The sequence below is a fragment of the Diprion similis genome, chromosome 4 (assembly GCF_021155765.1).
Source record: "Diprion similis isolate iyDipSimi1 chromosome 4, iyDipSimi1.1, whole genome shotgun sequence".
Classification (NCBI taxonomy): domain Eukaryota; kingdom Metazoa; phylum Arthropoda; class Insecta; order Hymenoptera; family Diprionidae; genus Diprion; species Diprion similis.
In genome coordinates this window covers 26,555,047-26,581,964 of record NC_060108.1, presented here as the reverse complement: position 1 = coordinate 26,581,964, position 26,918 = coordinate 26,555,047, and the positions used below count along the sequence as shown (strand labels likewise).

Here is a 26,918-nt window from a genome sequence, read left to right as displayed (position 1 = left end):
GAAAGAAAGAGAGAAAGAGACCGGATGGAAATCGGCGGTAATAATGCGGCCGAACCTGTTTCCCTGCACTTTATGCATAGATCGCTCGCTCCTAAAGCCTAGTCGGAAAAGGATCGAGACGGGCGAAGATCTAAGAGCTGGCGATTGAGAACCCCGGCGCACTTATGCCTTCGCTCCATTCGGATCCCCCGGATACCAACTAATACTATACCTGTAGAATATACAGATAGATGCATACCTGTTGCCGCAGGCGATTCGCCCCCACCTTGGGCCCTACCTACGGACCGAGCTGGGCCAGCCAGCTAGCCAGGCAGGCAGGCAGGCACACCTCTGCATCGCCGAACGAGGAGCGAACGGACCTCTCGGTTTTCTCCATCGCGGTTGTTACTCGTTAGTGCGAGCTGCAGGCACTACGGAAGGCAGAGAGCGAGTCGCGCAGTGAGTGGTTGGTTACTGGTTACTGGTTACTGGTTACTGGTTAGTGCTGTCGAGGGAATAGAACGCTATGCTACGCGAAGACTGCAGCGCACGGACCTTCTTCTTGTACAAAGGCTGACTAGTGTTAATTAATTTATAAAGAAAGGGCGGAAAGGAAGTAAGTAGGAGATTGTCAGTAAAACGGATAGGGAAGAGAATCGACGACGCGAGGACAGATGAGGGATAAATTCTCACGACGACGAGATTGTAAGAACCGCGAATATCGGTGTGAATTGATAATAACGATAACAAGTAACGTCAAGTATCAGGATTGTCATTGAGGATCGTTGCACCGTGAGAAGGAATTCTACGCCTTTTATCCGTGCTCTTTATGCTCGGCGCTCTTGTATACTGTGAAGTGAATAAAATTGTTACACTTGGTTTCGTCTCTTCGTTCGAAAAGAAAGTAAACAAGCAAAACTAAAAATGCCTTGTTCCGCGGTGACTCTTTCTCTGGCCACCATCACCGGTATCATCGCCACCGCTCTTCTGGCGATCGCCTTTTCTACGGACAACTGGCTCTACACCGAGGTCAAGCGAGCCCAAATACAGGTTTGTTGGAATTTTTTAATTTTTCCCTCGGGAATTAAGAGGAAAAAGGGCGACCGTTTTTCACTCGCTTATTCGACACGCTTCGAAGCCAGCTGTTGGGGTGAAAAAAAAAAAATCTACTCGCTCAAAGCGAGAGGGAATCTGCATTCCATTTGCAATTGCTGATTTATAATTTACGACTGTATTATCATACCTCATACCCATATACTATGTACGTTTCACGGTGAGGTCACGCGGCGGGATATTCGCACTTTCAACGTCTCGACGATCAGGCCTCGTGTCGGTGTCTCTACGCGTATGAAGTATATAAAAACTTGCCTGATCGATCGCACACGCGCAGATTGTGCAGTGTGTACAGTTGCCGATGACGAAGAATGGCTGTTGCTTACACTCGCATCGGCACCGATTCACCTCTGCCGATTTATTCATCCTCCGTCTGAAGAGTTGAGTACATATAAGAATGATGTTAAATTCAGTGGAATGTGTCTATCGACTATCTAATATAAGATTGAAAGACACCGACGAGGCAGGACTGCATTAACCGATCTCGTCCGGCAGTGATCAGATATATACGGATGTTCGCCGAAACTGTTTTCTCACATTTTCTCACATCTTTGTCACAGGTGTGTAGGTGAAGTAAGACACATTCCAGCTCAGCCGCACCCATGTAACACGCTTTCATACTTACGCGTCTCTGCGATGCACAGCGATGTAGGTGTAATAACGTCGTACACGTATCGTACCTACACCTGGCGTGCGTGCACCGCGACATGGGTATGAAGATTAAGTGAGCGAGGGTGTAGAACTAAATGAAAAATTCTGTTTTCTTACCATTTTAAACCCATGTAAATATACCATATCTGTGCACGGCTGTAGTTTCATGAGCACGCCCTGGTGAAAGTGATTTCTCTACGATTATCTACGAATTTTTAGAGAAATTTAAACATTTCGTAAAATAATTTTTTTGTACGAAAAATTGTAAATACGCGTAGTTTCTCATAAAAAGTTGTTAGTTTTTATGAAATTTTTTTTACGAAAAACTAGTCATTCAATTTTCGTCAAAATTTTTAGTAGTAGACATTTTTACCAGGATATTTAAGGACGTTCGTAAAGGACATTTGAAATCAAAGATGAAATGGCGTTGTTGTTGTTGTTGTTTGGTGAATTTCGCCGTGATGCCAATCGTATAATGCGAGACTACGTTATTACAATGGAATCCACGACGCCACGGACTGCAAACTCAACAAGGCAAACCCGTTTTTTAATAGCTTGTGTCTCTGAGCCTGAGCTAAGCACCACTCGTCGAGTTGAGCAGAGCCGTAACGACGATCCTTTGCTTGTACAGCGGGAAATTCGTGGGAAAGGAGAAACTTTTTATACTTATCCAGGAAAATATCGTCGGCAGAATTTTTGCAGTTTGAAAGTATATAAGAAGGTCGAGGAGATGTATATTAAGTATATGTATATAAGAATTCGATTTTGTAAAAATTAAGGATGCATCGTAAACTATATATAGGTATACCTACTATATTTACGAATATTTAATGATCACGGAATTTTTGTACCGTTTTAATTTATTGTTAGTCCAGTTCATACTTCTGTGACCGAATAATGTTCAATTATCACTTTGATAATGCTTTGAGTTCTTAATAATACCTCCACGCCGTTGCGCACACGAGCTGTTTCCGAGTTCTCGAGCATCACGAAAACCCGCAAGTTCCGGTTAAATACGGTCATCGAGTGACGTGGATCGCTGGTATTTCGCACTAAGAACGAATCTTTACACCCTGGAATTTGCATGAGTCAGAAACGTAAGAAGAAAGTACAAATCGTTTCCTCTGCAATAAATACTATCTGATCCATTATCTGCATTATTATTGCGTTGGGAAAATAGAGAGAAAATTCGAAAATCAGGATAAAGTAAACACGAGAAAGCTAAAAGATAAATAAATCCATGACCTTCGGGAGTGCAGACCGAACGCCTTGGTATTTTCTGCATCGTTCCCTGCCGCCGATTTTGGCTCGTGTAGGTATTTGCAATGCCCAGAGTACAGTTATTTCCACTCTATACCTACGTGTATGAGCGAAGCAAACAAGTCGGTGTGCTTCAGAGAGTGTGAGAATAACCGCAGGTACCTGCCGCACACACACACACGCACACACACACATACATATCTGCAGGAAGTGCGACGGATTCTGATGTCCTTTATCGCTGGTTTTGCAATAGGAAAAATGCAGCTGGAAGAACTAGAATCTGTTTTGCATTTCCGGTCTTATCTTAACGATTATAAGGATGTGTGGCACGCACAGTCCGCAGGTCAAGACTGCGTATCACTGAAGTTAAATGTGTATTTAAGTTACATTTCGAAAACTGTAAAAGTCACAAGCTTATCATTTGTAAATAGTAATGGTTGTTGCGCACATCAGGTTTATTTAACTAACTGACACGCAGAAGAAACATACTACCTTTCATATATTTATAGTTGAAAGTCGGTGTGTTAAATTTTTTTATTATAATTTATAGGTTTTCTTTTTTTTAATTAATGAGAAATTTAATTCGATCAGCTTTGGTTGCGCACTTTTTAATGAAATATTTGTTTTCTCTTCTTTTTGTCGCGATAAATTTTTGACCTGACTGTACGTTCCATAGACGCTTATTCTAACTGTGAATCAAACGACGGCGAGTATAAATGTCGTTGGAAATGTCATCAGCGGTCGATTTTACGTAATCAGCTGATGTTGGAGATGAAACAATGCGAAATACTGTTGGTTGCATCGCAAGACTGCATTGGAGTACGGCAAGCATATGACGGACACGAAACTGGACGGCAGAATTCGCATTTGAAAAGTTATTTTGAGCCGGTGCACCAAAAGTCGAAAATTCCTAAACGTCTGACGTTTGAGAGCAGCATAGAATTAAGGGGATAGTTCAAAGTGTTGCAGAAATAATGTAAACCAATTTCTTGCCAGAGAAAAAAAAGTAAAAAATACTTCAATGATCGTCGTAGGGTTCAAAAATGCTGCTGGTTTACGTAAATTTAAGCCTATGAAGATTGAAATTTCTTGTAAAATCATAAATAGATAATAGTATAGTCGAAACTATAAGTATTTTATTTCTCGTGTCAAATGTACACATTCACTTTCGTTATTTATATATACGACATGGATAGCACTGTAATTACATTTCAGTTTTATTACCTGCGTGTTAGGGATATAATATTACTACACGTCACAGCTAAAAGAGATTTGGTTCTTCTTTCAAGCGCATAAAGTATACAGAAATTAATAAATATCCTGCAGGAAATGAAACCTCCGTTTCTCTACGGGTGAAAAAAAATAAAAATAAAAATAATAAAACAATAAATTGCTTACTTTTGAGGAGAAATAGTCGAGTAAAATTTGTAAAATTAGGTAGCGTCAAAAATTTGTTCGGAAAATAATGGAGAAAATGTAAATTCAGCAATCGATTAATTCATGTTTCGAATAATCTGCTTCTGCCTGTCTTACCGTGTACATATTTGTGGAGCAAGGCAAGGATGAATATCATCATTTTGTGTGTCAAAGAAATCGGTCACCCTGCGCATTGAGCGAGGCAATAGTGAGGAGGAGAAAAGTTCGCTGCTGCAGCAGGTTTCCGACGTCGTCATCGTCGTCGTCGTCGTCGTCGTCGTCGTCGGCGTCGTCTTACCTTCCGCTAGTCGAGCGCCAGCTCCTCATCGCGGTGAAACTAAACTGTGAAAGCAGCAGTGACGGAAACACGAGACTCTCTTTTTCAAAGAGCCGCTTGTACCGGGCAGCTGGGTGTTCGACGTTTACTCTAGAGCGCCTGATATTAACGATGCCTCACATTATATATCCACGATCATTTCAGAAATGACCTTATTTCAGCTTGATTTCCCATATTCACATCATATGATGAGCCTAAAACATATATATGTTACAGTCATTTTGGTTTTGAGCAATATTTTACGTCTTCTTGGTTCTCATACTTTCACAAAATTCACAAAATTTTCAACAGATTTAAATTTCAGTCGGTGGATGGTTGGTTTTACATCAGTTGCAGGTTTTCACACGAACATTATTAACTCATTGTGAGTCGTGTTCGTTCCTTAAAATGAAAACACTTGCGTTTTGGCAACGTTCATAATCCTCAAATTTCAATAATTAAAAAGTTACCGTATACAGAATTTTTTACCGAATTGATCATTTTGATCTAGAATTCTCTCAATCACTTGACACCCTGCTTGTTGTGCTATATCTTACGTGTTTCGATCAGAGACGAATATAAACGAATTTTGAAGAGAGTGACGGAGTTGCGCGCGCAAGCGGAAGCTGAGGGTCGTCCACGGTCCTTGGAGAACGGAAATCTCCGGTGCATGTCGGCACCCCGGATATTCCGGATGTTTACGTTTCATTATACCGACGATGACGGGTCAGCGGGTCAGTAACCGGCCGGCTGAACAAGCATTGTGACTCGGCCATTCATTAGTCGCGTGACCAAGTCGCGTTTCTTCTATTACCTACAATTGAGCAGCATTCAATCTACCGGATGATAAGATTTCTAAATCGCCAATTTCACGTGCTGGGAGAATTTCCTGAAGATTTATTTATCGTTATCGCGAATTTGATATATTTTTATACATGGATTTCGAAAGTGCGACAGTTTTGAAGTATCTTACCTTTTACCTATAATACCTGTAATAAAAAGGAAAAAAGATGGTGAAGAATTACACAATTGAGCGTAAGAAGAGTATATAAAATAGTAGTCAACGTCGATTCATAGAAGGAATAAAGGAGGAACGAAATTTCTGCCGTTATCTACTTTCGCAGTTCATGCGCGAATGACATCAACGTTTTATAATCCCATGGGCACGAATCGGACTGACTAATGATGGCTGAAGCCTGAGTCATTTGCCAAGAATTACGTGACTGCATAAACGTAACCGCAGATCAAAGTCGCTCCGATATAGGTAGTTTCAAAAATGAGAACACGGCCCGTGAGCTCGCTGAAATAACGTTTTTAAAATTACAGGCTCAGGAATTTCTTGAGCACAATTATTTTCCTTCTATTCACATGTTTTATCACGCGGAATTACCGGAGGTAAAGTTCTACAGATGATTATACGTCTTGGTATGCGACAAGTGGGGGAAAATTTTGCTATTCATGTAACGTTTGCTGGACTATGATGAGTGAGTAAACGTTCTAGCCAGGCAAGAGAATGAACGATGGTGCTAGGCGACTGATCGTGAAACCCATTTGTTACACCTACACCGATAGAATTTCAAACTGTCGTGTGACAGGTATTGGATAACGCGAGTGACGTGAATGCGCATCGCAAATTTCTTTCCACCCAACAAAGGGATCCAGGGTTTCCCAACAGTTCGAACGAAACATGCCTGATGAAAGATTTTATGTGCAGGTTGAAGTTATAGTAACGTTACAGTAACGATGCATGTTAAAAAAAAAAAATATTTTTAAAAACCCAACTTCTTGAATGTCATTATAAAATTGCAAAGTAATGAATTTTTTCTCATGTTTCCTGACGTTAACGTTACTGATTATTACTTCAACCTCGCAACATTTCGAGTCTCGTTATTGGCTCTTAACCCTTGTTCTATAATATTCGTATGTATTACCAACGACGTAATGCTTCAGCGACTTCCAACGGGACTTTTAACAAGGAAGAAATTATACCTTCGACCTGCAGATGGAGGAACATTCCGGCTTAACTGTGTAGAGAAATGTGAGATTATAAGGAGGATGAAAAACTATACGTCGATCCTGCAGGTTATATTATATTTGCTTTTCATTCCAGTTTCTCGATACTTTCTATTTTTCCTAGCACTTTTTGACATATTTCGACGTAGAATCGGGTGCAAAGCTGTAATATATAAGCTTCTGATTGTAAGTAAGACAGAGCACTATCGCATCGGTTCGATTTGCGAGTCCGATTGTGAGTAGAAAAGCCAGTTTTTTTCTTGGAGAGTGCAATGGCTACAATTACGGCTACAAAATCATGCGGCTGCAGTAATCAACGTAAAATTTTTGTTCCAGCAATATGCCGCGAAGAATCGAGAGCAGAGTATGCAGCTAGTCGACCAGATGAACTCCAAGTTTTACTACTACACCAGGACCCAAGGACTCTTCAGGATATGTTATCCGAAAGAGAGACCACCGACTGGTAAGATTATCAAAAAATAAATTTGGAGTGTATAGCCGTATAGCAGTTGGTTTCAGTTATCGAGAAATTGTCAATTTATAATTTTGGAAAATAAAACGGTTTATAATTGGGCCTAAACGTCTTAGTAACTGGTACAATTAATTTAGTAGAAACTGCAGCAAACTTCGTGTTACATGCAATTACACACTGTAGCAAACCTGTCATTTGTAACGGACTTTCTTTTGACGATGCGACGCGGAGAAAGAGAAAAAACCGCAGCCGAGGGATGCAAACGCGAATAGATTTTCCGCCGATCACCGATTTTCCGGTTCGCGATTCATGCCTATAAGTATCGAATTACGCCGTCCATGGTCAGTTGGACGGAGAAATCCACCGTTTCGTGAAATTACAAGCCGTTCACGTGTGGGTACAACGACTGCCGTCATTGAGGCGGTAATTGCACCATGCGTATCGTTGTACGGTACGAGAAATGCTCGACACCATTATATGCCTGTATCTATAGCTTAGGATTGGTCTGCACGACATTGTTTCATTGTCAGATTTCGCAAACTTTATTGTCGAGACACTTACGACTGTCGCCATTCAAGAGGAACGTTTACAGCGCTTTATTGTTATCTGCAGCGTAGAATTGGGTACCAAAATGTCCGACGTATCGTTAAGAGCGGGCTAATTAAATAACGACAGTTGTCGTATAGGTAACTATTTTATTAATGTCGTAGAAAGAATTGTTGACGGCGTTTGACTGAAAACCAGGCGACGAATGACGGAATTGTTGTTTCAGTTTGAGCACTCATTTGGGAATTAAGCGTGCGAAACAAGTTCAACGCCTCGATTTACAATCGCATATTTTTTTGGATCAGGATTCCGTGTGGATTCTTAAGATTGTAATGTTTTACAAATTATACGAATATACGGTTCGCATTCGTAAATAAATTTACTCCGGCTTTGAACGTCCACTAAAAATTTACGACGATGCAATGTGCCGTGATTGCACCCTCGGATTATAAGGAGGTTCATGTATGACGTGTTTCACATACTGAATTAATTTTTACACCGTGCGGTAATTAGTGCGTGTGTAATTAGGCAGTGAAAACGGTTACAAGCACGAATAAGACTCAGGGTGGTCTGTACTTGACAGATTTACTGCCGATGGTGTAACGAGCATCTAATATTGCATCGCATCCTCACTTTACCGACTTCATATATGAGTTCTTAGTTTTATTTGCAAAGCTGTTCTACCGAATTTCGAATGTTGAAAATATGCAAAGATACATCCTGAAAGTATAAGGTCCTAAAACATTTTTGGGCTGGGTTGAAGTTCCGTGTTTTTCGGTGGCGAAATCTGAAATAAAGAAATCAAACTTTGACGAAACATCAAAGCTCCGAAAGTGCGAAAATAAGAAAATTTAAAAATCTGAAACATCGGAATTCCAAATGGTCGAAGACTTTCAGTTCTGTGAATTTGTGGCTTGATGAAATTTCCTCATCTTGATCTTTCTTTGTTTTCAATTTTTAATATTTTTAATTGCGGAATTTTGGTTATTTTTATTTTCGGTTTCTCTCATTTTTTACACTCACTCGTTGAGTAAACTACGCTGTATGAGTGTATTTTTCGGAATTTTACTCTACCGAAAGTTTATTTTTCGGAACTATGAGCCGTCGGGTTTCCGACCTTTTGAAATTTCATTGCTTCGTAAAAGTTTGATTTCTTTTCATTAAGTTTCATCACCAAATAAGGCGGAATCAGATGCTTTCGAAACTTTGCAAATTCAGAACTAACTCTGCCCCTTAACGGCAGGAATTCGGCAAGCACGATATTGTTAAATTTTAAGTTCGTGAATCGATTTGCGTGATCAATATAAAAATGTTGAACAAAATGACAAAAAAGTAGAATCTTGAATCGGGCGAAATCCTACATAGAGTTTAGCTTTCGTATAATTTCACGAACGAGTTAATCGGCCAAAATTTGTCGAAGCCAAGTAAAGAATCTCTCTCTCTCTCTCTCTCTCTCTCTCTCTCTCTCTCTCTCTCTCTCTCTCTTTCCAGTTCTGTATCACGCGTGTTTAATTCTCGGGAAAAAAGATTATTTCAGCCAGCTTTCGACTGTAACCTAAAAACTGAAACACTTTCGCACTTTGAGTTTATTACTGCACAGACCGTAATGGTTTCTACAAAACGAGTTTTTCGGGTCGTTTCGGTCTAATCGCGCAGTTGTATCGGCGCTTTGCAAGGTCCGGCATCGAGACGCATCCGTTAGATTAATTAATTGGTTCCCCAATTTAATCGGTACAATTACTTGATCGTTGTCGGTGTGTAACCACGAATCCAATGGCGAAATATTTCGCTTATTTCTTTCGCGACTGTCGACTGAAAGACGAGGTCAATATTCTCTCTCTGTTCCTCCTCGACTTCGGCGTTATTTTTTCAAGGCAACATCACAGCTCCGCCTTACAACTCATGCCGAGTGATAAAGACGACGTCGTCGACTTTCTATTATACCTTCCTGAAAAGTGTCTATTTCAAGTAATGGGTTAATGGGCAAGGTGCAAAGACGAGGTCGAATTGCCGTATTAATACGGTACCTACGCGGTGTCTGGGAATTAGAAAATAGTGAATTTGAACAAACGGAAAGAGAAGTTTTTGCATATTATTATCACACGACGAAATCTTGTTGAAAATTGTTATTCGTGAGAGAATAAAGTTGGGCAAAAATGGGTCACAGAAAAAGTGACGCATGAAAACTACTACTGAGAGAGACGTTCGGACGGCATCTCCGATTGTTATCAACACAATGCCTCGTCATTAATTTCGTAAAGTGAAGTTAAACGGTCGTTCTTCCCTGCAGGAAATAGATCAATACTCAGATACATATCCGGCCTCGACACACTTCGCACAGCGTTTATACACAGGTGTGTACGTGTTATTAGGCAAGGTATTCATTCGTCTTGACAACAATGAGACAAGCAAGTTGTTTCGGAAGGCTTGAAAGCACATTATGCTTAGCAAGTTTCTCGTCTGCCAGCTGCGTGGTGCCTGACAATTCGGGAGTGTTGCTTTGACGATTCTTATATCCAGAGGTTGTAGGATTCGGAAACCGGTACTTCCGCATGCTTGCCAACTCGAATAATAACTCCTCTGCATCGTAACTGTTGTAGAGCGCAACTTGAACAGTTTAATTGTCGTCGTGCACGCAGTTGAGCTATTATAGACTCAGAACGGGACTTTGTATATTCGTTGTACGTGTCTAACGACAAGTCTTGCTTGATAACGAATCGAGAAAAAAGTCGTCGAGTTTCTTCTTCAACTGTATTAAAAAATCAAGAATGCAACTTGTCATTCAAATTTCAGACAATTTCCAGCGGTCCTGAAAACCATCCTTCAATTTTTATTGTGTCCTAGAAATATCCTATTTATAATGTCCTTGAACTTGTTACGGATTTTTTGGTGAGGGTCAAATATTTCGAATGTTTGACATATAAATATTGTTCGGAATCTTTATTTTCAAACAATTTATCTTTCGTCATATTATATTTTCGCATGTTTCAAATTCCTGTACATCGATCATTCGATATATCGACCCTCCCAACTTTTAACTCCCACTCGGATTTTACTAAACACCATGAGAAGATCATTCAGGCGTTGAATCGGGCATAAAACGTGTATAATTTTGCCCGATTTATTCACTTATTCAACCAGGCTTCGCATTCTTGCGGTTTAACCGCAAAAACTCTTCTCTTATGTCAACGTATACAGTATAAATATCGCATACACGAACAGAAAACTGAATTTATCGAGTATTCTATTCGAAAATGGGAACGAAAGGCGGCAGATTCAGGATGGATGGCGGATGGATGGGCATGCCACGTTTATATAGGTATATAGCTTATTGCGATAGTTTACTCGAAGTCTCATAGATCGAAGCTCCGTTGCTCAACACTCTTGCTGCAGTGGGATAAAACGTGTCTTCGACGTCACCTTCTGTTATACTACCTTTTACCTACACCTTCGATTTATACACGGATGTAGCTTTGCCGTGCAGCTTACCGATCGCTGAACTGATGAAAGACAGTAGTATCAAGTGTTACGTCGAACAGAGCTGCTATAAGGCATGTCTAGATTGATTGCAGTGTGAGAAATGAGAAACGTTTAGACAGACGTGTTCTAATTTTTGAACAACCGTGTGAGACGTGAAACCGAAAGCCGTATATGTAACGAGAAAACAATTAGATATATACAATATGTATGTGTAGAAGTATGGGAGTTGTATGGACAGATGGTCGATATCTTTTGTTCATATGGTAAAAGTTTCTGTTTGTAGAAGTCAGATTATTATATTCATATACACGGAGAAAAGGAATGGAGCAGATTTTACTAAAAACCTGCAGAATAAGAGAGACACGTCAGGATTTTTTGTCAAAAATATCCATGTCACTATATTTTTTACTACATAACTGTAACAGATTTTACTTTTCACACAGTGGTTTTCACTGATTTTGCAATAAATTTTATGAAGTATCTTTTACGAAAAAAAACCTGATGTGTACTTTGTTTCCTGTAGTTCGCAGGATGCATTGTGATGCATATAATTAGGAAGGCATTAAATGTTTTTACGATCGTAGACACATTTACTGACAAAGTGTTTATGAGGTTGAGCGGTATAAACAATATGGTAATTTTTGTATACAGGAAAAATCTAAGGAGTCCATTAGTGCTGGTTCATTGCAATTACAATTTCCGTTCAATCCTTGTCGAGACAGAGAGATAGAGAGAGAGATCGTTTAACAACGACACGGGAATTGATCTGTGAGTTCGGCTAGTAGAGGATGGCGACTACAATCGCTCGGTTCCGAAGTGTCCCGTCAACAATAATAAATTGATATTCAATGCAAAATAGACGGGTACCGTTTCCTAACCGAACGCACCTTATAGGTTTCTGAAGAGCCTCCTTACTTCCGGCAGGAGTTTCCGGCCGATTGCGTTATACTGTTACTCGCAAACGTGAGCCCGCGAATAGCTGAGTAATTTATTGATACGACGTGTGCAGTATAATATACCTACTCGGTGCATGATGACCTACATATTCTACACCCAAAAAAGAAAGTACCTACATATTTCGTTTATTCGCACGCGTCACAGACATGAGAACGTATACATATGTTGTCTGTTACGCGTGTATGTCGTTTGGTACACGATTTGGCCAAGAACCTCGTTTACAGGGAACGTGTATGTATGCAATATACACTCGACGTTAAAATCAAACAGTTTCTTAATTAATTCACGTAAGGCCTAATTAACCTTACCTAAAACACAATCGCTTCCGGACGCCTGCGGCAGTTGATTCAAGTATGAATTGTAATAGACATTCGATGCAATATCGCATTTTTCAAAAAGCGAAAACTTGATTCGTAGAATTTAGAAACGTCGAAAGTAGAGGATGGAAAATTAAGGAATAGAAAGGTCCGAACGCAGAATACCGATGTGTAGAATCTTTAGAATTCCTATCGATAATCTAGAATCGTATACAGATTCTCGATTTTGTCGTTCTATGTTTTGACCTTTCTACAGATTTCGTCATTCTCTATTTCTACTTTCTATATTTACAATATTCTACACTTGGACATTACACATTTTTTAATTTTATCGATAAAATTTTTGGGTCGATATTCCGGTCCTTCCGTCAACCGAGAATTCCGGTCTTTTTTACTCTTATCCAAGAAAACGAGTGAAATCCCAATTCCTGAAAAGAAGGCGGCGATTCATTACTTATTGTTCGACTTGAATACCTTATACTATGGTGAACTGAACGTGTCCGTCTGTAAAGAAACGGCTGCACAAGAGCATTGACTCGTAACTGTATCCTCTACAGTGGCCTGGCAGTCCACACTAGAGCAGAAGCTGATAGAAAGGAAGGCAAAAAGCTGAGATGACGGAATAGCGATTATGCTATCGACTCCTATGGGGGTCCTCGCGTTATACATAGAAAAGTGGCGAGGAACTGCAGGTGTAATAACAAGAAATATTATTCCAGCTGGTTCTGAGCCATGCGAACGTATTTTTCTCTATACAAATTTATCGAAGTTCTACTTCGATTCGATACCTACTTTAAATTAAAAAACGTCATGAAACGACGAGCGTAGTAAAGTATAATAAAAGTTTCGATAAAAAACGTTTTCTTCAATCCGCAGCGAGGACTTTGAAATGAAACTGTAAGAATAAGTGACAATGCAGATGCCAGTGTCCTTACCCCCATTAGTAGCAGGGTGAAATCGTGTCCTTCTACGAGGAAAAAAAACGCGTGTCCATACATTTTCGCGTTTTTCCCGCCGCACGCATTCACGTTGTGCGACGTTTACAACATATTATCTTCGAGCGACAAAAAGATTGTAGACGACCATGAAGGAGGCACGTGGGTAATTACTTCTAATGGTTACTACAATACTCGAGTGCGAGGAAAACATCGTAAAGTATACATATAGAGAATGCACTCTATGTAAGCACGATGCGCACGTGGCTTCAGCAACAGGAAGTTTCATCACAATCGAAATTCAAATTTAATTGTATGCAATGCGTATATACGTAGGCAGATACCGTTCATATTTGTAAACATGTGCGCCTTGGTTGCTTCGTGGCAACGACGTCTTCCACCCACTTTAATTACCGGTCAATCAATACTCGATTATAATATAGTCAAGTGATCTGTCAGTTATAGTCAGGAGCTAAAAACTTCGCCTGCAGACTTCCAAATCTGTATTATACGAATGCTTGTGGTCTGTTCGTGAAAAAATTATTGCTGATAACTCCAGCTGCAATTAACTTACGCAATATATTTCGTTCATTCTACTTTTATGCCGTATATCGTCTTGACTCCAACGTTATTTTCAGGCACATTGGCTTGATTATATGTGGAACTCGAAAATGTCTTCGTCCTACTTTTCACACAATCGAGGCCTGTGGAGTATACATAAAATCTTGATGGATTCACCGCTGTGCTAGAATTCAGGACTTTCGTTTGATCCTGAAGTGGACGCGAATTTCTGTCCTCTAGACACGGTTATACACTTTGATCGTTATTTCGAGAACCGTTTTGCTCCGAATCATGGCATTGAACTCTGAATACGCACGTGGGTGTATAGATCTATTATAGGTACAACGATTCGGGGTAAGCAACGATCATCGTGATCAACGGCGACGACACGTAGCGATAATGGGATATGATATCGTACCTTAACAATGGAATGCGTAAATCCCACTCCGAGTGATCACTATTTTCGAGAAACGACTACGCCATTTCACATTATATAACAACTCGTGGAAAACGATTTACACGCATGAAAATACAGCAAGATCATTGCGTTATACGAGTATATTTTCGTCGTCCATGAGAGCTGATTGTCACACTTATCGTTATAGCTATGTTCCATTTGAAGGGACAAAATTGAGCGCACGTGTCGTCGAACCTGTTTTTCTCTTAGGAAAAAGTAAAGTGTAATAATGTGTTATACCGCTATCAAATTTATGACACATGTATTACGAAGCTGAAGGAATAAGAATCCAGGGATCAGAATGCCGTTTCTTCTGGCCATATTGCACACAGCATATTGACGATAAGAACAATATCACATAATAGCCATGACGAGGAGCTCGTTTCAACTGTGCCCTTTTATCATTTTCCAGTCGAGACTTACCTCAGCCCGGTGGAAACGCACTGTATGAATATCGACTACTTCATCCCGGACGAGGAGAATCAGACGAGGGGTTTCTCGGACGACGCTATAGCTCGCCTTCGTAAGTACCATATGCCACCTTTCTTGATCCTTAGTTTGACTTCAATCCTTGTTTCTTTCTCTTTTTTCAATCCGAGACAATGCCTCGAGCCGAAAGGCAAACGGGTCTGTGCTTCGAGAACAAGGACGGCCATTATTGATCATTTCTTTCTAAACTATAAGACTCTAGATTTGATTTATTACGTGTGTACGTGTAACGCAATTTAAGAGTAACGCAATTTAAGAGTCTCGCAAAGAAACTTTATAGTCCATGAAGTGGTAGGCTTTGTAGTATTAGAAAGCAGGATAGAAAAAAAAATAGTCTATAGTCTGTTGTACGGTTGGCAGAGTAAACAAAGTCATAGCCGAGAAGAAAATGTGAAAAAAAAAAAAAAATTGTAAAGAAGTAAACGTGCTTAGCATAAGAGAGTAGAGACACGCGTTACTGGACTCGATAATCGATGAACGTCAATATCGTGCCGTTCTCCCAATAAGTGACTTTATACATGCTATTATTGGTGGGATTATTGTTAATGTTGTTCCAAGTTTTGTATGCCGGTTGTGGTTCGTCTTGAATTTTACAGATATGGGCAGATCGGTGATCGCCTTGTTCATGATTGGATTTTTGGCAATCTTTTCCGCATTCTGGACCGGAGTCGTTGGCTGCTGGCGAAGGTCTCCAGGAAACATAACAGCGACGGCGATTCTGATGCTCTTCGCCTGTGAGTATTGACGTTCGTTGATGACGTTAAAAATTAACGTCACCGAAGCAATTATTTTTCCTTTCTCGAATAACCCGAGCGTCAATTTTTCTCTTTCAATTTACTCGCAACACAACGAAGGTCTCTTGAGCGCTGGTGGTATGGGTCTTTGGCACGGGGTCGAATACTATGAGAAGGAAAAGGTCGTCGGAGAGGAGTATTATCAGCAATGGAGCAACGTGAGTAACGAGTCTTCAAACTACCTGTTCACGCGTGACGCATCCTTACAGGAACTTCCGGTTGACAGTTTACTAATTAATACGTTGCAGAAACAATTTTTGCCTTCATCTTGGCTCTTAGAGACAGATTAAAAAAAAGTTAGCGAGGTATAGAGTCCGTAACTATTATTTGGCAAGGTCAAACTGAGCGTAGGAGTCGCAGGAAGTACGGCCTAGTCAAATATTCCTGTATGTAACGTCGAAGGATTTTTTACGCGTGACGATACTTGAGGTACCTACACGGAAATTAGAGAGGAGAAATACGCGTTCAATGTTAAAGCATTTTCTCAGCTGCCTCAAAGCGAAGAAAAGAGGAGAAACTTCTGAAAGGTGCGACGCAATATACGTTTGCCTTTTTGCACGACAATTTTTTTTTTTTTTTACCTCAACGGAGGTGGTGATGAGAAAATTATTCTGTCTCTTTAATTTTCGGAATAAACAAGATTACGTGTAGACACCTTTTTGCTGTGCATAAAAAAAACAACGACGTAATCACCTTTCCGGTTCCTGTAACAGAAAATCTCAATTATCTATATGTATATAAAAAAAAAAAAATTTCTCAACGTAAAAGTGAAGAGGATCAATGACTGTAATTTAACGATTTTAATAAATGTTTACACCACCGATTTCCGGAGATGATGAGAGTGCATTAATTATACCGTGAGTTTTTCTAACAAACGGAACGGATCGCGCGAATCGCCTGAATCAGGCAACCGGAGTCGCAGCTTATGCTCAAGTTGAGAACCGTATACCAACCATCCCAAACGTCGTCAAAACAATTGAATTAATGTTCGTGATAGCCGCGGAGGAATACGGTGCTCAACCTGACCACACACTGTAACTCCGGCTGCCTGAATCAGGCGCACGGATCGTTCCGATGTCGAAAAAAACTGACGATATACTTAATTTCTACTCTAATCCGATGTATGTATACAAAAAATACGTGCACACAATTGATGCGGGAAAATTGAAAATCCCCGCAACGCTCAGAACGCATGCAGTGTGAATTAAAATGATGATCAACAGGTGCTGAAGGATAACGTAGGGCAGTGGTACGACTGGTCATTCTACTTGGCGTGGCTAGGAGTGGCGACATGTTTGGGTGCCATGACACTTTTCCTAATTGCAGCATCCTGCCTGCGGAAGGAGCGAGCGCGAGAGCAGGCGCAGAATGTCCAGTACATAATGCCAGGTGGGAATAACTGACGCGAACGATAATCCATCCTTGAATTAACCATTCTAGGTATTGAAGGACAACTCGATAGTGTCGTACGATTGGTCGTACGTCGTCGCTTGGGTCGGCGTCGGTTGGTCTCTGGTCAGCGCAATCCTGTTTAGCGCAGCGGCCATTTGCTTGCGGGGCGAACGGTTGCGAGAGGAGGCTATGAACATGCAGTACCTCATGCCTGGTATAACAATTTGCTTTTACTAACTTTATTACCTACCTATCTACCTATCTACCTACCTATCTATCTACGACGATCATAATAATAATAATGATAGTGATAATCACAACAACAACAACAATAATAATGTTTATGTATAATAATTACGATAATGTATGATCGCATGATTTTTTAAAACTTAAACGCGATTTTCACTTTTACTAAACAATTTCGTTAGCAGTATATAATTAATTATAAAGATGTTGAGAAACTTTCGTAATAGAATCGTACAAACGTTTCTACTTATAATATATACGGAGAATAAAAGTTTTTCCCATGTTCTTTCCGTAAAAAAACTTCAATCACGATACGGACTGTCTTAGAGTTGAGGTAAAAATTTGAAAAAATTAGGCAATTGTTTTTGAAATATTTGAAGTTGATTTGGGGTATGGGGCAGAAAAAATACGTCAACACCCTAAATAAGGACCACCATGATGTACATATAATTTTGCGAATTTGATTCTACCTACCATGAGAAAAAAAAAATTTTCACTCATTTCTTATGGTGTAGTATAACTTTTTCTTTTTAAACGGAAGGATAGCGCGCAGTAACGTTCGATCAATTCGGTCAGGCGATGAATATAAGCCAAATCTTTTTCGCGGCTTCAGATGGGATGAAATTAGATGGGAAATCCAGCTGCCTGTGCATAGATACCGATGTACACACACAGCTGATATGCCACCCTATACTGAAAGGCGTATTGATTGTACGTCGAGCGACGACGTAGTGGAACAGACAGCCGAATTTCTGAGGCTAAAATCTTTTGGCGGAAAACTTTATATACTTGTATCTGTACATATATGGTATATGTATGGTTTATGAAGTTGAGTTTTGGGTGTAAAGAATATCGCTAGGAAGAACTTGCGTCAATTACGTTATTTTACAACTCTCGTAGAGTGGAATTAACTGTTTTATGGAAAAGTAATCTTTGTATATAAATTTTTTGTGTACATGGGATGTGAGAATAAAAACTTTTGCGAGGTGATTCATTATATTGATTACATTAACAATTGCAATCAGCTGATTCAATTCCTGAAAAGATTGAAATTTGTTCTTATTCGTCAAGTCGAGGTCTTCTTCCATCGTTTGTAAACAGGCGGGAAAATTTAATAAAAATTAAAATTATCTTTAAAATAGCGTAGTTGATTGAGAGAAAAATAATTCGGTTCCGGATTATACAGTATATATACATAGTTTATACCTTGCGAAACTGGGTTATGTGAAAAACAGATTCTCGTTCCTTTAACTTACCGTGACCACCGGTATTATAGCCTATGGTCGATTGGTTTTCATATAAATTTCACTAAGCTTGAACCTCCATTGATCCAAATGATTTCTCTCCTTTGCAGACTTTAGTTTGCAGCAGCAATGAAGTTTTTCCTGATTGCGAGTAAAATAGTGAGCAACATAAATGCGAACTTTTACGAATATTGCATATACATATAGGTATTTCTGGATAAATTGACTAATTAGTTGAGTTCTTTGAGCACCCTGAAGATCGTAAAATATATCTAGTCGTCCGGGCTTGCTAAATAAAGCCAACGCGAAATTGTGAATCTCGGAGAAGTGATTGGAGCACCACGTCTTACATTGAAATACATGATTAGAATCTTGAATTCAATTGCGTCAGTGTTTTGACGCGGGTTGCGAAATATTTAGATAATCCGAACTCCAATTATCGCGAGCTCTTGCAGCACAGAGTGTTGTAGAAGACGTGGATCATGCAATTAGGTCTCGATCATGAATTCGGCGAATCATACAGGTTCGTTTAATTATGGAAATTCCCTACCCTAATAGGCATCATGGTTCTTAATTCGCTAATTTCTGCTTCTTTAACAATAAATATAAATACATATATACATCCATGTAATTAAAACATCGTGATCATCATCATTATATCACGGCTGTACAAAGAACTGACTTTTACATGTTACACAATGTTGTATTATACTTATATTGGGTAGTAATTTTCTGTACATACATATATTGCATCAAATACGTCACATGTCACATTGCACATTTAATATAAACAAAATAACATATATCTAAAGGCATAAGCAAAGCTTATTGTTAATACGCATAATGATAACGATATAATAATTTCCTAAAATGCAATTTATACCATATTTTCGTGCATGCGGTATAAATTGATACGGCGCGAATGCGATTCTAAATTTTCTCGAGCTATTTGGCAAGTGTGTACAATTCGCCTACTGGGATAATTACTTGTGAGATCTTTTTTCATCCCACGGTCTGCTTCTTTCAAATGACTATTGAAGCAGCGGAGTCACGCTCTGTATAGAATACTTTCTATATCATTTTACGTCCGACGATCGCATCTCGACTTTATATACCTGCGCAGAGCGTTAACTGCGTTTTATATTATACCAATGTATATATATATATGTATATACATATGTCTGCTAGAAAGATTTTCCGTAGTTTTCTATTCCGAAAGCGTTGTAATAATACTGTGTCGTATAATAGTTGATGACTTGAATTTCTTCTCTTATATTATACGTATATCAGAATCGTCGAGGAACGTAGATTTTACGTTTCATGTATATATTCTACATACTTAGATTTTTCTATATTATACATACTAATGATAATAATTCGCAAAAGAGAATAAATTCGTTCTCACTCGGAGATGAATAGTAGACTGAAAATATTACAACAGAAAAGAATTTCAACTCGTTGGTTTTTTCGATTTTATTATTCTTCTTTCAATTTCCTAATTCAATTTCGCGTGCAGAGTGCGAGTTAAATTGCTTCTCCGACGATGAATCAACACTTGTAAATTAAAGCGTTAATAACAAATGTTTCATTAGAAAGGAAGAAACGCCTTTCCATTTATTATTGTTCTCCCAAGATTCGACTTGATACTTTATCGCGCCAAATAAAGCTACGCAAAAATTCATACGAGTATAGATACTGCAGTAACAAATATCATGAGAATCGTACAAAACATTCGAAACGATTTCCCGAAAATATTAGGTAAAAATTAATGATTATACAAAATTTGAAAAATGGAGAGACGCTAGTATTTTTTATTTATTTATTTTTTCATTCTCTTATTCTTATTTGAAAAATTTTCTCCACACTTTTGGATTCCGTGATGTAAAGTATTACAAATGATTGCTGTGATCGATTGAATGATCGCAATTATAATAATAAAAAAAAAAAAAGAATAAATTTTCAAATAATATAATCGTCACTAATTACACGTTGATTATGTTCACAGTTTATCCCCAAAAGCAACAATACGCATACGCCGGTTATCCCCCGCCAGCCGCCTATCCAGGGCCGTATTATCACGGTTCCCAATACGGTCCGTACAACTACTGATATCGTCAAGGAGTGAGAAGATGAGAGAGTGGAAAACGGAATTCGAGAAAATGGTTAAAAATTAAAATTTCTACAAGGAATTTAACGCAGCGACGATAAATCACCTTCTCTAATAACGGACGTGTTACAAGAATTAATAATAAAACGCGACGGTATAGGTGTAACAGTTCAACGATGAGAAAGAAAACATAAAATAGAAGAAAAAAAAACGTAAGAGCCAATTCATTCGTATGAATTCTAGAAATAGAATTTGTATTGCAATAATATTATTTGTTATCTATATTTAGTTATCATACATTATAGTATGTGCGAGTTATATGCAGTACTGCCGACCTATGCATATCATGTGCATATATAAAATACCCGAACTAGGCCCAGAATAGTCTATTTATAAAAGATTATTATAATCCGATCACAGGCTATCATAAACATGGGCTCTCTTTTTATATATTAGGACTTACGAGTTTTTCACGATAGGTAATTATTGCGCAAATAGATATGTTAGTTCACCTCAATCGAATGGACTGAATTGAAATCAGATTCCGCTATCCATTATAACGGGCCTAATTGTTTGGGTTTATGGTGTTATTTTTTTTTTCGTTTTTTTTTTCGTATCATTCATTTTTACTATTTTTATTATCATATGTTTTTTTTTTTTTTTTTCATCAATATTATTAATTTTTAACTATCATAATTTATATATGTATACATATAGAACGAATGATTATAAATACTTGTTGTTATCATAAACATCGAATTAATTAACCACGCGAAGGTTGCTCAAATTCTATAATAAATGGTATCTAAGTATATAGTAGTATACAATTTACTGTTTGGTATTTTATTCACTATCATATACGAGGTTTGTTACACGCATTTGCATGTTACACAATCAATACTGCATACAGTGGTAATGACAATTAACGAAATAGATTGATTAATTATTATTTTACCACAAACGTATAATAAAGTAAAGGATATACGTAATTACCTACTTCATCCCCCACCCCTCCTAACCACCATTTTTCACATCATTTTAGAGTTTGTTTTATAATTAGCAAACTCCAACGAATCATGCCTGGTTCATGACACTTTTGTAAAACGATTTGTATTTACTTATATTAATATTTAAAATTATTTGTAATATTGTTATTACAAAAAGTAATAGAAAAAATGTGTAAATTGTAAATTTATAACGATTTAGTAATAATAATAGTTATACACTATCATCAATATTATTAAATTGGAATAAAATGATTTTTCATCGGCGTATAATATGTACCTACGATAATTTACCTGCTGTTGCGCATAATTCAAATTATATCGTCACCTATATTAATGTTTAAAATTACTTCACCGCGCTCTATAGCTCAAAAGAAAATGATCTGAGGGAAAAAAACGTGCCTCGATTTGTCAGTTTTCATATCACTATTCTATGTATAACTGCAGTCTCATGTCAGTTTATTATATTCTGGAAAACAGTTTTAACGAGTTGGTGTTAATTTTTTTATATCCTGTACCGCTGCCAATTGAAAAGAAATCTAGATTGAAAGCGATATAATTGTGTAATGCCATGTGCCAGTAATTCATAAATAATTCTAGTACGGAATAACGAACGAGCTTGAAGTTAGTAGAGTTACTTTAACGATGAACGTTTAAGAAAAATCCTTAGGATTGTCTGAAATTCGGTGAGTGAATCGTAACAAAAAAAAAAAAAAAAGACGAAAAAAAAAGAGTTCATATTTCGAAAAGCTAAATCCTTGAAAATCGTTCTAAAATTGTAGAAAACATTGTGACGTTACTAACTTCAGCCTTGTAAAAACTAAATGGCAAACAAGCGATTTTCACCAATTGTTACAATATTTTTTTACTGATATACCTAACGCCATTTTATTTCGTTTCAATGGTATTCGATTTTTCTTCATCAACATTTTCAACACAGAAATAATTTTTATAGCGAATACTGACAAGTCATATATTATTATATTTATCAATGATATAGGCATGCGCAATGTGCTTGTAGAAAAATTTCGTGTTTAACGTTGTAACTACGTTTCAGAATATTTTTAATTGTGAATTAAAACACGTGCTAAGCAAAATGTACGTGAAATTAATTAAGATTGTATTAAATATATTAATAACGCCGCATCTCAATGACTTCCGCAGAGGATGCTGTACAATTTCTCTGTTCAATGGAATACTCAATTTATTATTCACATTATTGGCTAACTTTCACCAGCAAACCGCTTTTAATAATACCATTAATAAGAGCAATAATACTAGCTAATAATCGTTAATCATTGCATAGCTTCACTATATAAATTGTTGGTGAAAGTTGCCAAGATTATTTTACGGCGTGTAAGAGATGTGCTGCAGCAAATTCGATAAATATTTTTTTTCTTAAAGTAACGACAAAAACTTCGCATAATATCCGCAAATTCTCTGCAGTAGTATTCCACGTCGACGCTCGTTCTCGCAAAAATCGTTCTCTAAACCCCGGGGAGAAACAAGGCTTGGCTACGACCTTGATAATATGGCCGCGAGCTCGCCGCTGCATGTGGATTGTGGCATGACTTTTCAGTGATAATCAGTTTCAGTTTGGCCGCGGCTTCGGAGAAGGTACGACCATGTCGAAGTTACCGCTGAACGTGATTAAGATTTTACTGTTCGCTGGCTACGCAGCAGCTATCAGGAAATCGCTTCTGACGAACCAGAAGGTGAGTAAGAAAATTGTTTGCAACACGCAGACGTCATAGAGGCAGGATCGAAATACGATTGCAAGTCTGCCACACACCAGCAAAACGAGCTTAGCGAGTGAAAGGCGTGTTTAATAATCGCTACCGCTATTCGAGGGTACTCAACGAAGTCGTACGAAAATTATTTCACTCGATAATTAACAATTGCTGGTCAACATTTAAAGAATACTTTTTGACTATGGCTGACGATAGACTTTTCTTTAATAACAACTACACCGATAAACTATAGGGTCGAATTTGAGCGACGCGCGTTTACATGAAATTAGAACTTGCGTGAGGTGAAACTTCAAATTTTAAAGCTCCCGGCAATTGTATAGGTATACTAATTACGGCAGCTATGCGTCGTTTGTTTTATTTGACCAGAATGAAGTTAGTAACGTACTACGTTATCGTAATAACGAATGATTGGGAAAAATGTCACTATTTTCGTAATTTTACTTAAGATTTTTAAGGAACTGAGACATCGAAATATGAGTATGTTTTGTTTTATTACGGCTTAACGAGTTTTAGACAATTCCAAAATCGCGAAATAACAATTTTTTCTCAGCAGGTATATCGCGACGCGATAACGTTACTAACTTCAATACGATCATATTTGAAAGTTGATCCATTTCACAGCTTCACCATGCTCCGAAATACTACAATGATGAGAATTTGCTCAGGCTTGCCGACATGTCGGACGTCGATCACATCAACGAAATATTGGATAATATATGTATAAAGAGAGTCGTCTCCACTCGGGGTCATCAGAAAGTGAAAAACGTGAGTGTGAATCCCCGCTTAATTAATCATAGGTTCAAGACGTCGAGCGCGTTTGGCGCTCGATTCAAACGATATCAAATTAATGATCGTTTCAAGGTTTACTGCTGATTGCAAAACTAATTGTTCCTCTCTTCGTTTGTTTCAGTACATAATAAAATCGATGGAAGATCTTGGATGGTCAGTGGAAACCGACAAGTTTTTAGACAAGACGCCGAATTTTGGGAAATTGGAATTTGAAAATGTAATATCAAGACTGAACCCAAATGCCAGCAGGTACTTGGCACTCGCTTGCCATTTTGATTCAAAGTACACAAGAGAGGGGGATTTTGTCGGAGCTACGGACAGCGCTGTGCCGTGTGCACAGATGATCAATTTGGCTAATGTGATGAAGCCTTACTTGGATGATATAAAAAAGGTAAATACAGCCGCTTGGCGTTTTTCTTTCAACAAAAAAATCTTGCAATAGTGTCGGTATGATGTATCCTCATTATATTTTTAGCAAGATATCAGTCTGATGTTTATATTTTTTGACGGCGAAGAGGCTTTCAAGTCTTGGGGACCCACTGACTCCATTTACGGTGCTAGACATCTGGCTAAAAAATGGCAGAAGACGCTCTACCCCCCTGGTAACACTGAGGGAATTACGGAACTCGATAGAATTGTAAGAATGAGATGAGTAACTGCGAACAAGTTGCAGTAATATTTCTTTTCGACCATTCGAAGATTGTTCGTGTATGTATCAATATTGGCAATCCTTTGCTAAGTCGATTGTATTTAATCATTTTAGGACGTTTTGGTACTTCTGGACTTGATAGGAGCTCCAGACCCGACGTTTTACAACTATTTTGAGAATACGGAGAAATGGTATGGAATGCTGATCAACGCGGAGAGAAAATTGGCAGCCATGAGAAGACTGGAAAAATATTCGTACGAGAATCCAGAGCAGACATATTTCCAGCCGTATTCAGTTCGGGCGAATATCGAAGATGATCATGTTCCATTTTTAAAAAGAGGTGAGGAAAAAAATATATATTTTGATTTGATCAAGCTTCCAAAGAATGTTTTTTTTTTTCCAAGGCAATCAAACTAAGAACGATGTTAGTGACACTCAAAAAAATTTGTGTCATGTTTTACATTGAAAAATTTTTAGGTGTGCCGATACTCCATTTAATTCCATCACCTTTCCCATCTTTCTGGCATCAATCGGGGGATAACAGAGGTAACATAGATATGGCTGCGACAGAGAACATCAATAAGATTCTGAGGATATTTGTCGCGTCGTACCTCGGGATGGATGTTTAATACTGCGGCAACGAATGGCACCAGTACTCGAAATCACTCAACTGCTCAATGTGTAGTCAATTAGATACACAAGAAGAAGAAAAAAAAATCAAACTCAAACTCAATGTGAACTGCTCGCCGACTTTATAAAGTATACTTGATATCAATTTTAGGATAAATATGTTGCAAATGTCAACAAACTTGTGCATACTGCAGCAAAACATGTGTATTAGTTATATATATTTATTGAAAATTTTTCTAATTATGTGACAATATTTTATTTTTTTACCTTGTGGTAAACGAACGATAGTTTGATTCGTGTTGATTCGTCGAAGTATATAAAGTTTACCGCAGTATAACCTACATGGAATTGAATTTCTAAGAGGAGCATAATAATTATTATACTATAGCAGAATACGAGACGTGAAGATACGTAGATGTAAATGCAGAATTCCGTGGAACGTGTGTAACTTTCTGTTTTTTCTTTTTTTTTTACGTTCTAAACGGATCTTCGATGGTTGAGCTCAAAACAATTTGTAACAGGGATTGTAGACATATCATTACAGGGCTACTTAAGAGTGGCAATTTTATATTTAACAATTTTTCGAATGATTATAAGTTGGTCTATCGATCAGTAGCTTTTGCATAAGGGTATGAAATTCATTTTGTCGATGAATCTGACAGCATAATTGTACGCTACCGAAATTTTTGAACGCCTGTTTATTGTTATTATAAATAAATTAATTTGAAAATGTGCATATATCGAAAGATATTGTAAAATTGTCCGTTGACAAATATATCATATTTTGATGCAGAGTAGCTGATATGGCTGTTCATTACTCAGCGTCGGTTATATATTTACGTTATCGTGTAAAATTCAGATAGCAGACTTGTGAGAATCCCTATTATCATTTACTGTAAAAAAGCCGCTTAGTTTGATAATCTTGACGAAGGCTTGATGAAAAAGGTACTAATTACGAGTTAACTAATTTGACAATAACTAAAACGATAAGCTTAAGAATGGAAATGAACCTGCAGATGTTGACCTGTAGAAATCTAACTATTCTACCTGGGAGACAAGACCAAACTAAAATCGTTGCAGACCATTCCTCAAGACCTATCTTGACTTCCCGTTGCGTGATGGTAATCGGTAATGACAAGGCGTTTCGATCCTTCATGATCGTTCGAACGCAGCGCGGGACAACTATTTGAAAATTCTTGTACATCCGGTATCGGTATGCTGCACGTGCAGCCGCTTCTTTCTTTCGTAGAATATTTCTCTTCATTCCTCGACGAACGTTTCCTGATCTCTTATCCCGATCTTCGAATCATATTGTAGCGATTTTAATTATATTGTAACTGATGTCGACGA

The 26,918-nt window shown here is 38.2% G+C and overlaps 2 protein-coding genes across 3 annotated transcripts; both read left to right on the top strand.

The window, feature by feature from the left end:
* The first annotated feature begins 810 nt into the window (after positions 1-810).
* Positions 811-20,847, top strand: LOC124405785. Of its 2 annotated transcripts, none has more exons than XM_046880991.1 (7): positions 811-1,029; positions 7,085-7,211; positions 14,886-14,996; positions 15,559-15,696; positions 15,817-15,914; positions 17,197-17,362; positions 20,644-20,847. In XM_046880991.1, exons 1-7 carry the CDS (start codon positions 904-906, stop codon positions 20,745-20,747), a joined length of 870 nt encoding a protein of 289 aa, XP_046736947.1. In that variant the 5' UTR covers positions 811-903; the 3' UTR covers positions 20,748-20,847. The 2 variants fall into 2 exon arrangements, with proteins under 2 accessions (XP_046736947.1, XP_046736946.1); XM_046880990.1 differs by lacking the exon at positions 17,197-17,362 and adding an exon at positions 16,980-17,145.
* Positions 20,848-23,277: 2,430 nt separating this feature from the next.
* On the top strand, positions 23,278-25,645 carry LOC124405782 (glutaminyl-peptide cyclotransferase-like). The gene is made up of 6 exons (XM_046880982.1): positions 23,278-23,464; positions 24,122-24,265; positions 24,411-24,680; positions 24,765-24,926; positions 25,053-25,278; positions 25,416-25,645. Exons 1-6 carry the CDS (start codon positions 23,375-23,377, stop codon positions 25,565-25,567), a joined length of 1,044 nt encoding a protein of 347 aa, XP_046736938.1. The 5' UTR covers positions 23,278-23,374; the 3' UTR covers positions 25,568-25,645.
* Positions 25,646-26,918: the final 1,273 nt, after the last annotated feature.